At 39.6% G+C, this 15,004-nt stretch overlaps 1 protein-coding gene across 2 annotated transcripts; it reads right to left on the bottom strand.

The window, feature by feature from the left end:
• Positions 1–654: 654 nt before the first annotated feature.
• LOC129349419 (uncharacterized) lies at positions 655–13,904 on the bottom strand. 2 transcript variants are annotated; one of them, XM_055012601.1, is made up of 2 exons: positions 13,503–13,904; positions 655–11,789 (listed from the first exon to the last, which is right to left on the bottom strand). In XM_055012601.1, exon 2 carries the CDS (start codon positions 11,404–11,406, stop codon positions 10,090–10,092), a length of 1,317 nt encoding a protein of 438 aa, XP_054868576.1. In that variant the 5' UTR covers positions 11,407–11,789; positions 13,503–13,904; the 3' UTR covers positions 655–10,089. The 2 variants fall into 2 exon arrangements, with proteins under 2 accessions (XP_054868576.1, XP_054868575.1); XM_055012600.1 differs by having other exon boundaries at positions 13,503–13,826.
• Between the last annotated feature and the right edge of the window lie 1,100 nt (positions 13,905–15,004).

Below are 15,004 nucleotides of genomic sequence, written 5' to 3'. Positions count from 1 at the left end.
AGAGACGAAAAAGGAAATTACCAGGGTTTGTGTAATATCCTAGCTTTAAAATGCTTTTTTAAATTTTTTTTTTTTTTACATTTCAGATGATGTCTGCCATCGCGTGGCATCTTGACATGGATCTTTGGACAGGAGGGGTTTGCCAGATTTTAAGAAGGAAAAAAAACGTAGGTAGTCAGAGGAAGTTACCATAATACTTTGTAGGATGCCAGCCTATCAATATAAAAGCACGGAGACGTTAATAGAAACACATCAGGGTCTTGCCAGCCTCGAAGAAGATACACAGGATGTATTGAGTAATGACAGCGCACAAGAAAGTTTGGTGAACAGTGAAGGAAGAGGAGATGACATTAAGCTTGTTGGGTGGAACATTTTCTTATAACAACTGGAAAAATAAAATAAACAACCGGAACAATAAAATAAACACCTGGGGAAAATAAAGACTCAGAAAAATAAACAACCAGAAAATAATATAAACAACTGGAAAAATAAAATAAACAACCAGAAAATAAAATAATCAACTGGAAAAATGACATAAACAATTGTGTAATAGCAATTTCAGCCAACCCCTCTGGTTTGCTGTTTGACTTTTACTGATGGCTGAGTTGGATTTGTGTCTTGACACATGCAGATAAAGATGAGTAGTGGCTCCAGTTCTTCCCAATGACCATTTATTGCTTGAATGAATTTACAGATAAATTGAAAAATCAATTAACAAAGATTTGAAGGAAAGAGTCTTTAGAAGGCCTTGTTCCTTCTTGCAGCTGCATGGTCAAAAAACTTTTTCCTTCCTCAGCCACACCCAGACAGATGCTGTGGCAGCTGGTCTTGAAGCCTTTACCTTAGGCTCCACCTACAGCTTCCTCGAGGGCACACCTGCACACACACTCTCTCTCCATTCCTCCCATCACATAAACATACTAATAAAAAGAAAGAATGTGTGAAAATCAACACAAATCGCAATTTGGCTCCTACAAATTGGAAAACTGCCAAAACTGCCAAAATTCAACAATTAGAATATGAAACAAACAACCAGCAAGGAAAACAAATAATTGGAAAAATAAAATAAATAACCAGGAAAAAAATAAACAACTGGAAAATAACATAACCAAAAAATGAAATAAACCACTGAAAAAATAAAATAATAGATCTCTGGAAACTCCAAGACTGTTGGAAAACCATTTCAGGTTCATTCATTGAGAGAATGACAAGAGTGTGCAAAGCAGTAATCAAAGCAATGGGTGGCTGTTTGGAAGAATCCAAAATATAAAACATGCTTTGTTGTTTAGTACATAATTCCATATGTGTTCATAGTTTTCATGCCTTCAGTGACAATCTACAATATAAACAGTCATGAAAATAAAGAAAAACCATTAAATGACAAAGTGTGTCCAAACCTGTGTGTGTGTGTGTGTGTGTGTGTGTGTCTGTGTGTGTGTGTGTGTGTGTGTGTGTGTGTGTGTGTGTGTGTGTGTGTGTGTGTGTGTGTGTGTGTGTGTCTGAGGAAGGCTTGTACGATTTGAAATCAGTCAAAAAATGTTGGAGATTGAGTAAAAACACAAAAGAACCAAAGATTCATTGCTTTTTTTAAATTTCATTCAAAACAATTCAATCACTTCTAACACAGTGACAACTGGCATCAAAGCAGCAGAGATATAATTAATTGCACAGGTGTGTCTTTGAAAATGATCTTCCTGTGTAAGATTTGTCTAACCTTTTCTTATGTCCTCTCACAGAGACACACCATCCGTTCAACAATGGAGATTTGTGTGCAGGCACATTCTTGCTATTTTTGCTAATACATCTGCAAATCCACCTGAGTGAAGTGAAGGCTGCTTGACTTTTTCCGTTTGCACACATAACATGGGGCTTTCTTTTGACAGCAAAGCCATCAGTCGGCTCTAAAGGGACTAAAAGCAGTAAATTGCGGTCACAGTTCTATGACAGACAAGAGGAGTGTGTCCCCCTCTAGTGATGATGTAACGACACTGCACCTCAAAACTTGAAATCAGATCTACAGGGGTGGGAAAAAGGCATTTATTCATTCACTGTCAATTAAGACCAGCAAGGTTTGTGCTCCAATAGGATGCAAGCCAATTTGGGTTAAGAGAAATTACTGCAACACAATAGCAGAGTTATGCTTTCAAGGTACACAATATTCACAGACTTGTTCATGGAAAATACTTCACATCCTTATCACATGCTGGTTTGTTGTCTTACCTTAGGTTTTATCTGAGAATCCCTGTCACAGTCTAAGACAATCTAAGTCTTTATGAAGGTTATGTTTCTGAGACACCGTGAGAAAAATGCTGGTTCAGCAGTGTGGTCACTTAAGGCTGCAGGTGGTGTGTTATACTGCAGTGATTCTAATATCCCACTGTCTTAGTGTAGAAGAGCTCCTGTTTATAATGAAAGTGATTATTTTGTGCAACTTGAAAGTAGTAAAATACATGTCTCTGCTTACCATTATCACCCCAGTCGGTGTTCCAGGAGTTGACACAGAGCCAGTAGGAAACACCATCCTCCTCTACCCAGCCCAGGATCTTGATGGCGTGTCTACCCACAGCAGAGCCTGAAACATGCTGATACACACCTGGAGACAGGAAGAGGACGCAAGAAACACAAGTGGGAACCACGAGGTCCCAAGCAACACTGTACACAATCACTGAGCACAATATGCAGTTAGGGTTCACCCTGTACTCAATATTCAGTTAGGGTTCACCCTGTACTCAATATTCAGTGTAATGCGTGTTTGCATTACATCTCTTACTGCTGCATGTGTTCTTGCCAGACTTGTACAATACAAAGTCTTCATAGACTTTAAATGCTCCCTCTACTGGGTCGTTCTTGTATATCTCAGTCCTAATCTGGATCACATTTGATAATGTGATAATGCCCGAGGGCCAACCATCCTGTCTCACATTCTTTCAACCATTAAACCTAAATGCAAATGCACTGTTTTATATAAGTTTTATGTATGACAATTTTCATTTATTCACATGGGAATGCAAATAAATGTGAGTTGCCCAGACATAAACAGGTCCTAAAATCAATACTTCTCATATCTGGAGGGCCCAGTTAAATAAAGAAAAAACCTCCAGGAAGCTTATAAATATCGTAATAGGTTCATTTTAAACATGACTTAGTATGGACACTGAAATGTTGTCTGTCAACTATCAAATTCAAAGCAGATAACCAGTTCACATACAGCTCAATGAGCTCCAGTTGATGAGGAGCATCATCAGGGTCCACAGAGAAAGGAGAAGAAAAAAGCAACATCTCATTTTCAATAGCTGAGAGTTGGTAAACTCATTGTTTTTGTATTAATATTGTCCTGTGGAAAACTGTTCATTACCTCCTGTAGAGCTGAGAAATGTGCAGTGTCAGGCCCAGTTTGTGACAAGTGTTTTTGGAAAAGTTGTAGCTTGGTTCCAAAGGTTTTGATGTGTGCAGACAACTGGCTCTTATCCTTGAAGTCTCATGTTCTGCGCATTCAGATGCTTTTTTAGGTCAACTAAAAACACCAAATCTGCCAGCAATAAAGGATCTGATCAGTTTCCCCACTGAGACAGAAAAAGTGCTGCTGTGAAGCAAAGACATTTTCCAGTTACTTCACGTTCTTAATGCAGTCACTCCTGGATAAGTTGTCATGTGCCCTAGAACGTTTTGACTGACGGGGTCTTTTTTTTTTTTTTTTTTTTTTTTTTTTTTTTTTTCAAATCTGCAGTTTCCATTTCAGAAATCATCTGGAAAGGATGGCAGCAAAGTTACATATTCAGAGGGGGTCAACAGAGTCTTGCTGCTAACATTCAGCAACACAGAAAATTGCATTTTGCATCAGAGATATGCATATTCTGTTTGACAGCACTGGCACGCCAGAAATTATACATTATATGATAGATGCATGTTTTTAAAGAGACAAGCTAACAGGGCTCCTTCTGTTCTTCTCCTCCACATCCTGACTCTTCCTGCCCAGATCTGCCTTCATAGTTGTGCTGCTTTCTCCTCAGCTTCAAGGTGGTTTTATGGTCATATTTTTAAATTAATATTCAACCCTACCATAATACAAAATACAGGCAAGTCCACCACCGAGATGCAACATCATCAAGCACATTGATGTTCAGATTGTAGAATGATCACGATTCATCTTCCCATCCTCAGGAGTTCGTACTTCAAAGATGTCACTGTCAAGTCTGCAAGTCCATACTTACCGTACTTGGTATTTATTTCATGAGAAGGAGGAGAAGTAAAGAATGACCAAGAGACATGAGAAGAGACGAAGGAGGATTAAGGACAGTAAAGGGAGGAAGAGACGGAAAAGTAATAGGACAGGAAGAAGAACAGGAAAGGGGAAAAGAAGGAAAGAACAATAAAGAGAAGCAAATGGTGAAAAAGAGGGAGAAGTGATGATGGAAGGAGCAGGATAAAAGAAGAAAAAAATTTAAAAGGAGGAGAAAGAATGAGAGTATAAAGGAGGAGGTGAAAGGAATGAGGGAGGAAGAAACACAAGGTGCTGAGAAAAACGGAAGAGAGAAGAAGAACGAAGAAAACCAAGTCCGACAAGGTGAAAGAAAAACAAGAAGACAGAAGGAGAAGAAAAAGAGGAAGAGACTGAGGAAGCATAGAAGGAGGACGAGGAACAAGTAGTAAAGGGAGGACGAGATGAAAACTGGGAGCAGTAGAAGGAGGAGACAATGAAGAAAGGAGGAGGAGAAGAAAGAGGAGAAGAAAAAGGAGAGGTGAAGAAGACAGTGAAGGAGGACAAAGGAGACAACGACAGAAGGAAGGAGAGAGGAAAAAGACAGAAATGGCAAAAAGAATGAGGAATAGGAGGAAAAAACGAGGAGCAGAAGGAAGAAGAGATCAAAAAGAAGATGAAGGTGACAGAGGAGGAGAAAGGAATGAGGGAGGACAAACAGAGTGGAGGAGGGAAAAAGGAGAAGGATAAGAAGAAAAGAATAAAGTAGAGAAAAAAGGCAGAGAAGAAGAAGAAGAAAAGACAAGACAGAAAGAACAGAAAGAGGAACGAATGAGGACAAGGAGGAAAGGGAGGAAGAGACAGAAATGTAGTAGAAGGAAGAAGAGAACATGAAGAAAAAAGGAGGCAATGGAGAAGAACAAAGAAGAGAAGGAAAGAATAAGGAACAGAAGGAGAAAGAAATGAAAAACAGAAGGAAGGTGATGGAGAAGGTAGAGGAGAAAGAATGAAACAACAGGAAGAGGAAGTGTAGAAAAGAATAAGGATAGGAAGAAGGCAAATAAAAAGAGGAGAAAGATGAGAAGAAAGAAGCAGAAGATAGAGAATGAGAAAAATAGAACATGACAGAGAACAGAGGAGAAGAAGGGAGAAAAAGACAGGAAGAGGAGAAAGATGAAGACAGGAGGAGAAGCAACTTTTATTTGCCTATTTATTTGCCTTTTTCCCTGTGGGGAAAAAGGCAAATAAATGTAGAAGCAAGAATAGAAGAAGAAAGAAGCATCTTCAAACAGATGAAGAAAAGAAAAGAATGAAGAAAAACAAGGAGAAGAGGAAGAAAGAGATGAAAAAGAACAAGAACGTGACAGAAAGAGGAAGAGGAAGCAGGAGTCGGAGAAAGAGTCAAAGGAGAAGAAAGAAGGAGATGTCAGATGGAGGTGAAGGAAGAAAGAAGGCGATAAAGACAGGAGAAGACAGAAGAAGGAGAAGACTAGAAAAGGTAGAGAAGGAGGAGAAGAGGAGAATAAAGAGGAAAAAACAAAATGGCTGAAGAATAAAGGAGAAAGAGGAGAAGGAAAGAAGGAGGAAGAAAGGAAGAGGAGAAGGAAGAAGAACAAGTAAAAGGAAGGAAAAGTAGCAGAAGTAGTAGGAGAAGGAGGACACCATGAAAAAACAGGAACAGGAAAGGAACAAAGGAGAGAAGAAGAGAAGAGAGAGGAGAAAATTGGAATTGAAGTAGAAGGAGGAGACAGGAGGAGAATGAGGAAGAGAAGATAAAGAAGGAAGAGGAGAAAGAAAGAGAAGAAGAAGAAGACAGAGAGGGACCAGGAGGAGAAAAAAAGAATGAGAAAAAGAGGGAAGAGATGAAATGAATGAGGGACAGAATGAGGAAGAGTAGAAGGAGAAAAAGGAGGAAGAGGAACAAGGAGCAGAGGGAGGAAGGAATAGAGAAGAATGAGTCGTAGAAGAAGGAGGAGAACACGAGGAAAAAGTAGTAGTAGCAAGAGAAAGGAGGACAAGAAAGCGGGAAGAGAACAAGACAGAAGGACAAGAGAAGCAGGAAGAGTAGAAGAAGGAAAAAACTAAGAAAAAAGAAGGAGAAGATGGCATCCGATGAAGAAAGAGGAAAGGGAGGACGGGATTAGAAAAGGGAGCAGTAAATGGAGAAGAAAAAGGAGATGGAGAAAAAGGAAGAAGAGAAGAACGGCAAAGTGGAGACAACGACAGAAGGAGACAAATACAGAAGGAAGAGAAAGAATGAAATGAAGATAGGAGGAGAAAGGAGAACAACACAGACAAGGAGGAGGAGAAAGAAGATGGAAAAAGAAGATACAGGACAGAAAGACAGAGATGGAGTAGAAAAGCATGCTGGAGAGAGGAAGAAGGAAGAAGAACAAGGAAAAGATGAAGTAACAGGTGAAAAGGGAAGAGGAGGGAGGAGAAGATAGGAGGGTGAGGAGAAATGAGACAAAGAGGAGGAGAAAGAAAAACAAGGAGTTTGAGATAGAGGAGGAGAAAGGAGAAGATGCAAGAGGAGGAGGATCAAATGAAGAAGAAAAAAGAGGAGACAGAAGGAAGAAAAGACAAAAGGACAATAAAGGAGAAGCAATCAGATGAGGAGGAGGAGAAGGAAAGAGGAAGGAGGTGACAAAGGAGAATGAAGGAGAAGACCGGAGAAGAATCTTTTCCTTTTTCTTACAAGAAAGACAATTAGAAAAAGGAGGAAGGAGGAAGAAGAGCAAGGAGTAGAGAGATGCAGAGATGAAGAAGACAACAGAAGGAGAAGAAAGGAGACACAAACAAAAGGAGGAAGAGAAGGAAACAGCAAAAAGAGGAGGACAAAGTAGGAGAAGGACATGAAAAAGGAAGAGGAGAAAAGAATGAGGTAGAAAAGGACAAGACAAGAATGAGGAAGAGGAAAAGGAGAAGAGGAGGAGGAGTAGGAAGAAGATGAACAAGGAGTAAAAGGAGGAAGAGATGGAAAAATAATAGAAATAGTAGGAGAGGAAAAGAAAAAAGGTGCAGAGGAGAAATAAAGAAGAAAAAGAGGAGAGGAAGGAGGAAAATAGGAGGGGACAAGTAGAAAAAGGATGAGAAAAGAATGGCAAGACTGAAGGAAAGGAGAAGGAGAAGGAAGAGCAGAAAGAGAAGCAAGATGAGCAAGGAGCACAGGGAGGAAGGGATGAAAAGAAGAGGAAGAAGGCAACAGAGAAGGAGGAGGAGAAAGGAGACAGAAAGGGTAGAAGGAAGGATATGGAGAAAGGACAAGACAACGAAGGAGAAAGAAGTAGACAAAAAGGAGGAGGACAAAGGAGAAGGATAGATGATGAAGAATGAGTAGCAGAAGAGGAAGGGGGGAAACAAAGAAAAAAGGAGAAGTAGAAAAAGATGGAAGAGAAGAAAAGCAATAAGCAAGAGGAGAAGACAAGAATGACAGGGAGGAAAAGAAAAGAATGAAAAACGATACGGAAGAAAAAGGCGTAAAGGGAAGAAGGGATGAGAAAAGGGAGTACTGTAAGGAGACAAAGACGATTAAGAAGAGAAGATGACAAGGTAGGAGAAAGGAGGAGGGTATAGAAAAGAATGAGGTAGAAAACCAGAAGGTGAGACTGAGTAAGAGAAAAAAAGAAAAGGAGGAGAAGGAAAGAATGAATACAAGGATTAGGAGAAGAGAAAGGCAAGATGAAAAGCATAAGGAGAGAATGAGGGAGAGCAGGAGAAGAAGATGAAGAGAAGCAAGGAGTCAAGGGAGGAACAGATGAAGAAAAATGAGTTATAGAAGAGGAAGGAGGAGAACAAAAATGGAGAAGGAAGAGGAGAAAATTAAGATGGAAGGAGAAAAGGGAAAAAGAGATGAGAAGAGGGAGCAGTGCAAGGAGACAAAGATAGAAAAAACACAAGAAAAAGAAGGAAAAGAAAAAGACAGAATAGGAATAGAAAAGGAAGAAGAATGAGTAGAACGAAGAAGAGATAGACATGAAGGCAAAAGGAGGGAGAAGGAAAAGAAAAGGAAAAGAAAAATAGGAGGGGAAGAATAGAAGAAGGCAGAAGGAGGATGATAAAAATGACGAGACAGAAAAAGAAGAAAAGAATAAGGAAAAGCAGAGGAGAAAGCAAGAAGAGGAGAAAGAAGACAAAAGACAAGGAGGAGAAGGAATGAGGAGAAGAAGAGAAGGGGAGATGAGAAGAATAAGAAGAAGGAGGAAGAGAAGCAAGAGATGAAAAAGACGAGGAAAAAGGCCACAGAGAAGGAGGACAAAGGAGATAAATACAAAGGAGGAGGGGAAAGTACAAGACAGAAAGAGGAAAGAAAAACTGGGAGATGGAGTAGAAGAGGAAGATAGAAGGAAGAGGAAAAGAAAAAATGAAGAAAAGAAAGAGGAGATGAAAAGAATGAGGAAGAGGAGGAAGAAATACAAGGAGCAGAGGGAAAAGAGATGGAAATGTAGTAGGAGAGAACAGAGTAGAACATAAAGGGGAGAGAAGAAAACAGGAGAACAGAGAAGGAAGGAGAAAAATATAAGAGTAGTAGAATAGAGGAGAACTATGAGAAAGAATGAAAGGGAGAAGAAAGAAGAAGCAGAAGAAGAATAAAAGAATGAGGGAGAGAACAGAACAAGGAGCAGAAGGAGGAAAAAACTAGTAGGCAGAAGGAGAAGACAGAAGAAAAGTAGAAGTCAGAAAGAGGAGCAGAAGAACGGAGAGGACAGAAAGTGAAGGAGAGGGAGGATGAACAAGGAGTAAAGGGATTAAGAGTTTGAAAACTAGCAGGAGTAGAGGATGAAGAAAAAAGGGATAGAAAAGAAGAAAACAGAAGAAGAGAAGGAGGGAGAAAAAATAGAAGGATGGGATAAGAATGACAAGACAGAAGAAAAGAATGAAAGGAGTAGAAGAAGACAAGACTAAAAGAATGAGGGAGAGAAGGAGAAGAAGGAAGGAGAGGAACAATGAGTAAAGGGAGGAAGAGATGAAGAAGAATGAGTAGAAGAGGAAAGTAGAAAACAGGAGTAGAAGAAGGAGGAAGAGGAGAAGAAAGGAGAACAGAGAAGAGGAAGAAAAGAGGAGGAGTAGAAGACAGGACAATAAAACAATGAAAAGGAGGAAAAGGAAGACAGAAAAGGAGGAGGAAGAAGAAGACAGAAGAAGGAGAAAGGAGAAGAAGAGAAGAGGAGGAGATGGAAAAGTAGTAGATGCATTAGGAGGGGGAGGAGAACATGAAGGAAAAAGTGGTGAATGAGAAGGAAAAAGGACAAGAGAAGAGGAAGGAGAAAAATAAGGAGTAGAAGAAGAAAAGAACGAGGAAGAGACGAATAAGACGTAGACAGTAGGAAAAGGAGAAGAGAAGAATGAGGAAGAGCAGAGAAGAATGAATGAGACAAAGGCAGAAGGAGAAGAAAAGAATGAGGAGATGAAGAGAAGGGGAGATAAGAATGAGGGAGAGTAGATTGGGAAGGAGGAAGCACAAGATATCTAAAACAAGAGCAAGAAGAGAAGAATAAGGAAAAGCAACGAGTAAAAGGGATGAAGAGATGAAAACATAGTGGGAGAGAAAGAAGGAGAACAAAGAAAAAGGGGGAACAGAGAGCAGGAAGGAGAAAAACAAGGGAGGAGAAGAAGACAGGAAGATCATTAACAAGAATGAAAAGGAGAAGAAAGAATGAGAGGACAGGAGGAGAAAAGGAGGAAGAAGGAGAAGACGGAATGGGGAGCAGAAAAAAGAAGGTAGAAAAGGAGAAGAGAATGAGGAGGAAGAATCAGAAGGAATAAAGTGAGGAAGAGATGGATAAGCAGGAGGGAGAGAGAAAGGGCCAGAGGAAGTAAAATGTAGAAGGACAAAGACGAGAGGACTAAGAAAAACAGAAATAGAAACAGAAAAAAAGGAGAAAGAAAACTCAAGGAAGACAAGAATAATTAAAAGTAGACAGAAGGAGAAGGAGAGAGGAATGAGGAAGAGCAGAGTAGACAAAGAAGGAAAATGAGAAAGAAGGAGAAGAAGAGAAAGGAGGAGGAGAAAGGATAAAAAAGACAGAGGAGGTAGAAAGAAGGACATGAAGAAGAACAAGACAAAGAAGGAGAAAGAAGACAGAAAAGGGAGGAAGCAAAAGAAGAAGAAAAGAATGAGGGAGCACAGGGAGGAAAAATGAGAAGACAGAAGCAGGAAAAGATGACAGAAGGAGAAATAAATAGAAGACAGAGGAGTAAGAGGAGAAAAAATGAAAAACAGAAGGAGAATAAAGAAGAAGCCAAAAGAAGGAGAAAAAACAAAAGACAAAAGGAAAGCATGAGGAAGAGAAGGAGAAAGAACAAGGAAAGAGGGAAAGAGTTGGAAAAGAAGCAGTACTAGGAGAGAAAGGAGGAGGACAACTCAAGAAGAAAGGGGAAGAGAAGAAAAAAGGAGAGGAGGAAGGAGTAACAAAATAGGAAGATGGGATAAGAAAATGACAAGACAGAAGGAGAAGGAAGACAAGAGAAGGAGGAGACAAAACAATAGAGTGAGGAAGAGTAGAAAGAGGGGGAACAAGGAGTAATAGAGGAAGAAATGAAAAAGAATAAGTAGAACAGGAAGTAAAATGTGAAGAAAATAGAGGAAAAAGAAGGACGAGGAGAAGACAAGAGTGACAAAAAGAAGGAGAAGAAGAACAAAAGAATGAAGGAGACTGAAGATGGACAGAAAGAAAATGCAAGAACAAGGAGTAAAGGAAGTTGTGTAAGGAGACAATGAAGCGAGGAGGAGAATAAAAGAATGAGAAAAATGAAAAGAATGACAAAACAAATACAAAAACAAAAACAGTGGAGGAGAAAGGAGACAAAGACTGAAGGAAGAGGAGAAAGAAGGGAAAGATGGAAGGAGGAGTAATAGAGAAGGGAGAAGGAGAACAAGGGTGGGGGGAAGAGGAGATGAAAGAAGAAGAGGAAAATGACGGGAGGAGAAAGAAGGACAAGAAGACAGAAGAAGAGAAAAGGCTAAGAAGATGACAGAATAGGAAGAGGAGAAAAAGGAAAAGAAAGGAGGAAAGAAGGAGGAAGTGAAGGAGGTGGAGAAAAGGATAAAGGAAAACAAGAAGTAGAGGGATGAAGAGATGATGAAGATGACAGAAGGAGAAGGAAAAGAAGATGGAGGTAAAGAAGGAATCGAAAGAATAATGAGTGGAACGAGGGAGAGAAGAAGGTGAAGAAGAAAAAGTAGTTAAGAGAAAGGAAGAGAACATGAAGGAAAAAGCAGAATGGAGGCAAAGGAAGGGGAAAAAGACAGAAGAGGAGAAGAAAATGGAGAAAAAAACTGGAGGCAGTAGAAGCAGAAGGAAGGGGGAAATAGGAGGACAAAACAATGGAAGGAAAGGGATGAGATGACGAGAGGGGGAGAAAAAGGAGGAGAGGGAGGAAGAAGAAGGATTAGAAAACAGTCAAGAAGAAGAGTAGTAGGAGAGGAAGAAGGCAGAAAACATGTTGAAAAAAGGACAAAAAGAGAAGACAAGGCAAAGAATAAGAACAAAAAAAATAGTGCATTTTATAAAACGTGTACAGAACAGCATTCAAAGGCCACTTTTCTGTCGTCTCAGAGGTGGGAAGGTCCACAATCACATCAGGAGACCTGAGGGTGGAAAACAAAAGTCAAACACAATGACTTCCTGGACAGTTTCACATGTTAATGATTGTTGGTTGCATAGCATTAAATAGTAAAAGATCACCAAAACATAAATCAAGTTCCAACATAATGTTTCAAACCCACCCTTATCTAATATTTACATGATAGCTCTGCTTCAGCAGCTTGGAGGACTCAAAGCCAAAGCTGATGAATTTGAGGTCTGTGTTTTGATTCACCAAAATGATGCCATGTGCTTTCATATTTGTATTATGCCAACATTCTTCAGTCTGGATGGCTGTGAGCAGCTACAGGGACAGAAAGTTAAATAAAGAACCCACCAGAAAAGGTCTCAGGAAAAACACGGCTTTCCAGACCATTCAATGCAGTCATTTTCAGTTTGAAGAAGCACTTATCGTTTCTGATGCTGAGCAAAGCTGCAGTCAGACATTTAAAACACTGAAAAGTCCTTTAGAGTGTAATGACGCTTTATCTGAATAAAAACTGTCCTGGAATCTCTGATGGAGTTCAGGATTCATCCAGAACAAGAACATTATTTACCATCAGGACCAATGTTAAAGTGTGTAAATACAATCATCACTATCAGTTTGAAGAAGCACTTACAGTTTCTGATGCTGAATAAAGCTGCAGGTATTTAATAGTCAAAAGAAAGAATGTCACCCACAGTCAGCTTTAGGCAGTAAATGGGTTATCTGTAGGTATAATGATGTTTCTGAAAAATCCACAATTAAATTCTAGGAAATCTGAATATTACTGTTTAACAAATCAACTAGGAATCCGAGAGTTTGAAGAGAGGGTCAGTTTATGATGCCACATTCGCCATCAGCTATGAAACACTGATACAGTCAATCAGCTGCAGTGAACAAAACCACTCAGAATAACGCTGAACCTTGTTGACATTATGAGCAGTCAGCAACAGGCCTCATCCGAAATAAGCACACAAAAGTGGGAGCTACTGTGACAGCCTCTTATTCTCCAGCTTACAAACTGGAAATCAAACATCGGACAGGAGGCAGGAAACACGCAGTTACTCACACGGTTATGGAAGAAAACAGCAGAACAGCTCGGTTTGACTCGGAGAGATGAAATAACAGGTGGAGCATCAGACCGACACTGGTTCAGTTCAGCTCTGAGTTCAGAACAACACAAACCTGACTGTGCGTTTTAAACAACATCGTAACATCCGTTCACAGACAGGATCAGCTCTGAACTGAAAAAGACCCGATGTCCAACAACATTTTCAACAAGCAGCTAAACTCAGCTACGATCTCTGAGCCTGGACGCTGTGAGGTCATAAAGCCTCTCCGAACACTTCTGCTGACCGTTCCATGGATTCCACAAATAAACACTTGGAGCATTTTTTGAAAAATGGCCTCGACGCCATTTTGTTTCCAAAAGTTTCAACACCAAATTCGAGAAAAATCCATGTCCCCAAACCAAAATATCAGTTTTTCCAAATGACTACAGCACATTCCATACATTTCCCTCAACTTTTCACATAAAATAAGTACGGAAATTACACCAAGAAACCGTCTGTATCACCAAAACAGTTTTTCAAACAGGTCCTCAAACATTCTGTTACTTAACAAACTTTAAATTCAACAATTTATTCTAAAATTTCTCCTGAAATGGCGTCCAAGGTGTTTCTGAAGGTCAGTTTAGGAGTCATGCTCAGCAGAAACACCACTTTTATTTTCTTACCTGTGTGCTGACTCTCCAGGTCTGTCAGGCCTCCAAACAGCAGCTGCTCTTCTGTCTGATCCGTTTGTCCAGCGGGTCGGTTTTCTTCTTCTTCTGTCAGTAATCCACCGAGTTTGTTCTTCAACAAGGTCCATTCTTCAGATGCTTTCCAGCGTTTCAAATCTCCAGAGTCCATCTCCCAGTTTCTCTAACAGCTCAGCTCCAAATCCAAGTGCAGAATGACAGTCGAAAGAGCAGCAGGTCTTTTATAGGAGTTCGGCTGCGCGTCATCGTTGTTTCCATGGCGTTAAGATGACGCATGCACGCGCATGTGCGTGACAGACGTTGATATGAAGTTAAATGTATGATCTATACCGTCAGATTATTTGTTTCTAAATGATATTTTCCACCTATATGCACCAGTATTAATATACCACCAGTATAAAAAAATATACGGGGCCAAAATTTATCTTAAACAACCAGTAAATTAAGTTTTTCCAACAAGATCAGACTCTGAACGATCATGTACTGATGTACAAACCATCTGTTTGTTTGGGTTCACCTTCAAAATAAGAGCCTATACCTAGTAATGAAGCTTAGTAAGAGGCTCTACTTTAACCTTGACCATTATTATTATTTTTTTCTTAGTTCTTTTCTTTTCATGACCAAAAAAAAAAAAAAAATCCCGGCAGTGACACGGAACTACACGGTTCGTTGAAATATGCTCAAAAAAAAAAAAGGGGACGAAAAAGGAAATTACCAGGGTTTGTGTAATATCCTAGCTTTAAAATGCTTTTTAAATTTTTTTTTTTTTTTTTACATTTCAGATGATGTCTGCCATCGCGTGGCATCTTGACATGGATCTTTGGACAGGAGGGGTTTGCCAGATTTTAGAAAGGAAAAAAAACGTAGGTAGTCAGAGGAAGTTACCATAATACTTTGTAGGATGCCAGCCTATCAATATAAAAGCACGGAGACGTTAATAGAAACACATCAGGGTCTTGCCAGCCTCGAAGAAGATACACAGGATGTATTGAGTAATGACAGCGCACAAGAAAGTTTGGTGAACAGTGAAGGAAGAGGAGATGACATTAAGCTTGTTGGGTGGAACATTTTCTTATAACAACTGGAAAAATAAAATAAACAACCGGAACAATAAAATAAACACCTGGGGGAAATAAAGACTCAGGAAAATGAAATAAACAACCAGAAAATAAAATAAACAACTGGAAAAATAAAATAAACAACCAGAAAATAAAATAATCAACTGGAAAAATGACATAAACAATTGTGTAATAGCAATTTCAGCCAACCCCTCTGGTTTGCTGTTTGACTTTTACTGATGGCTGAGTTGGATTTGTGTCTTGACACATGCAGATAAAGATGAGTAGTGGCTCCAGTTCTTCCCAATGACCATTTATTGCTTGAATGAATTTACAGATAAATTGAAAAATCAATTAACAAAGATTTGAAGGAAAGAGTCTTTAGAAGGCCTTGTTCCTTCTTGCAGCTGCATGGTCAAA

This window comes from Amphiprion ocellaris, chromosome 8, assembly GCF_022539595.1.
Source record: "Amphiprion ocellaris isolate individual 3 ecotype Okinawa chromosome 8, ASM2253959v1, whole genome shotgun sequence".
Classification (NCBI taxonomy): Eukaryota; Metazoa; Chordata; class Actinopteri; family Pomacentridae; genus Amphiprion; species Amphiprion ocellaris.
The sequence above is the reverse complement of the archived record's forward strand: the minus strand, read 5'-3'. Positions and strand labels throughout refer to the sequence as shown.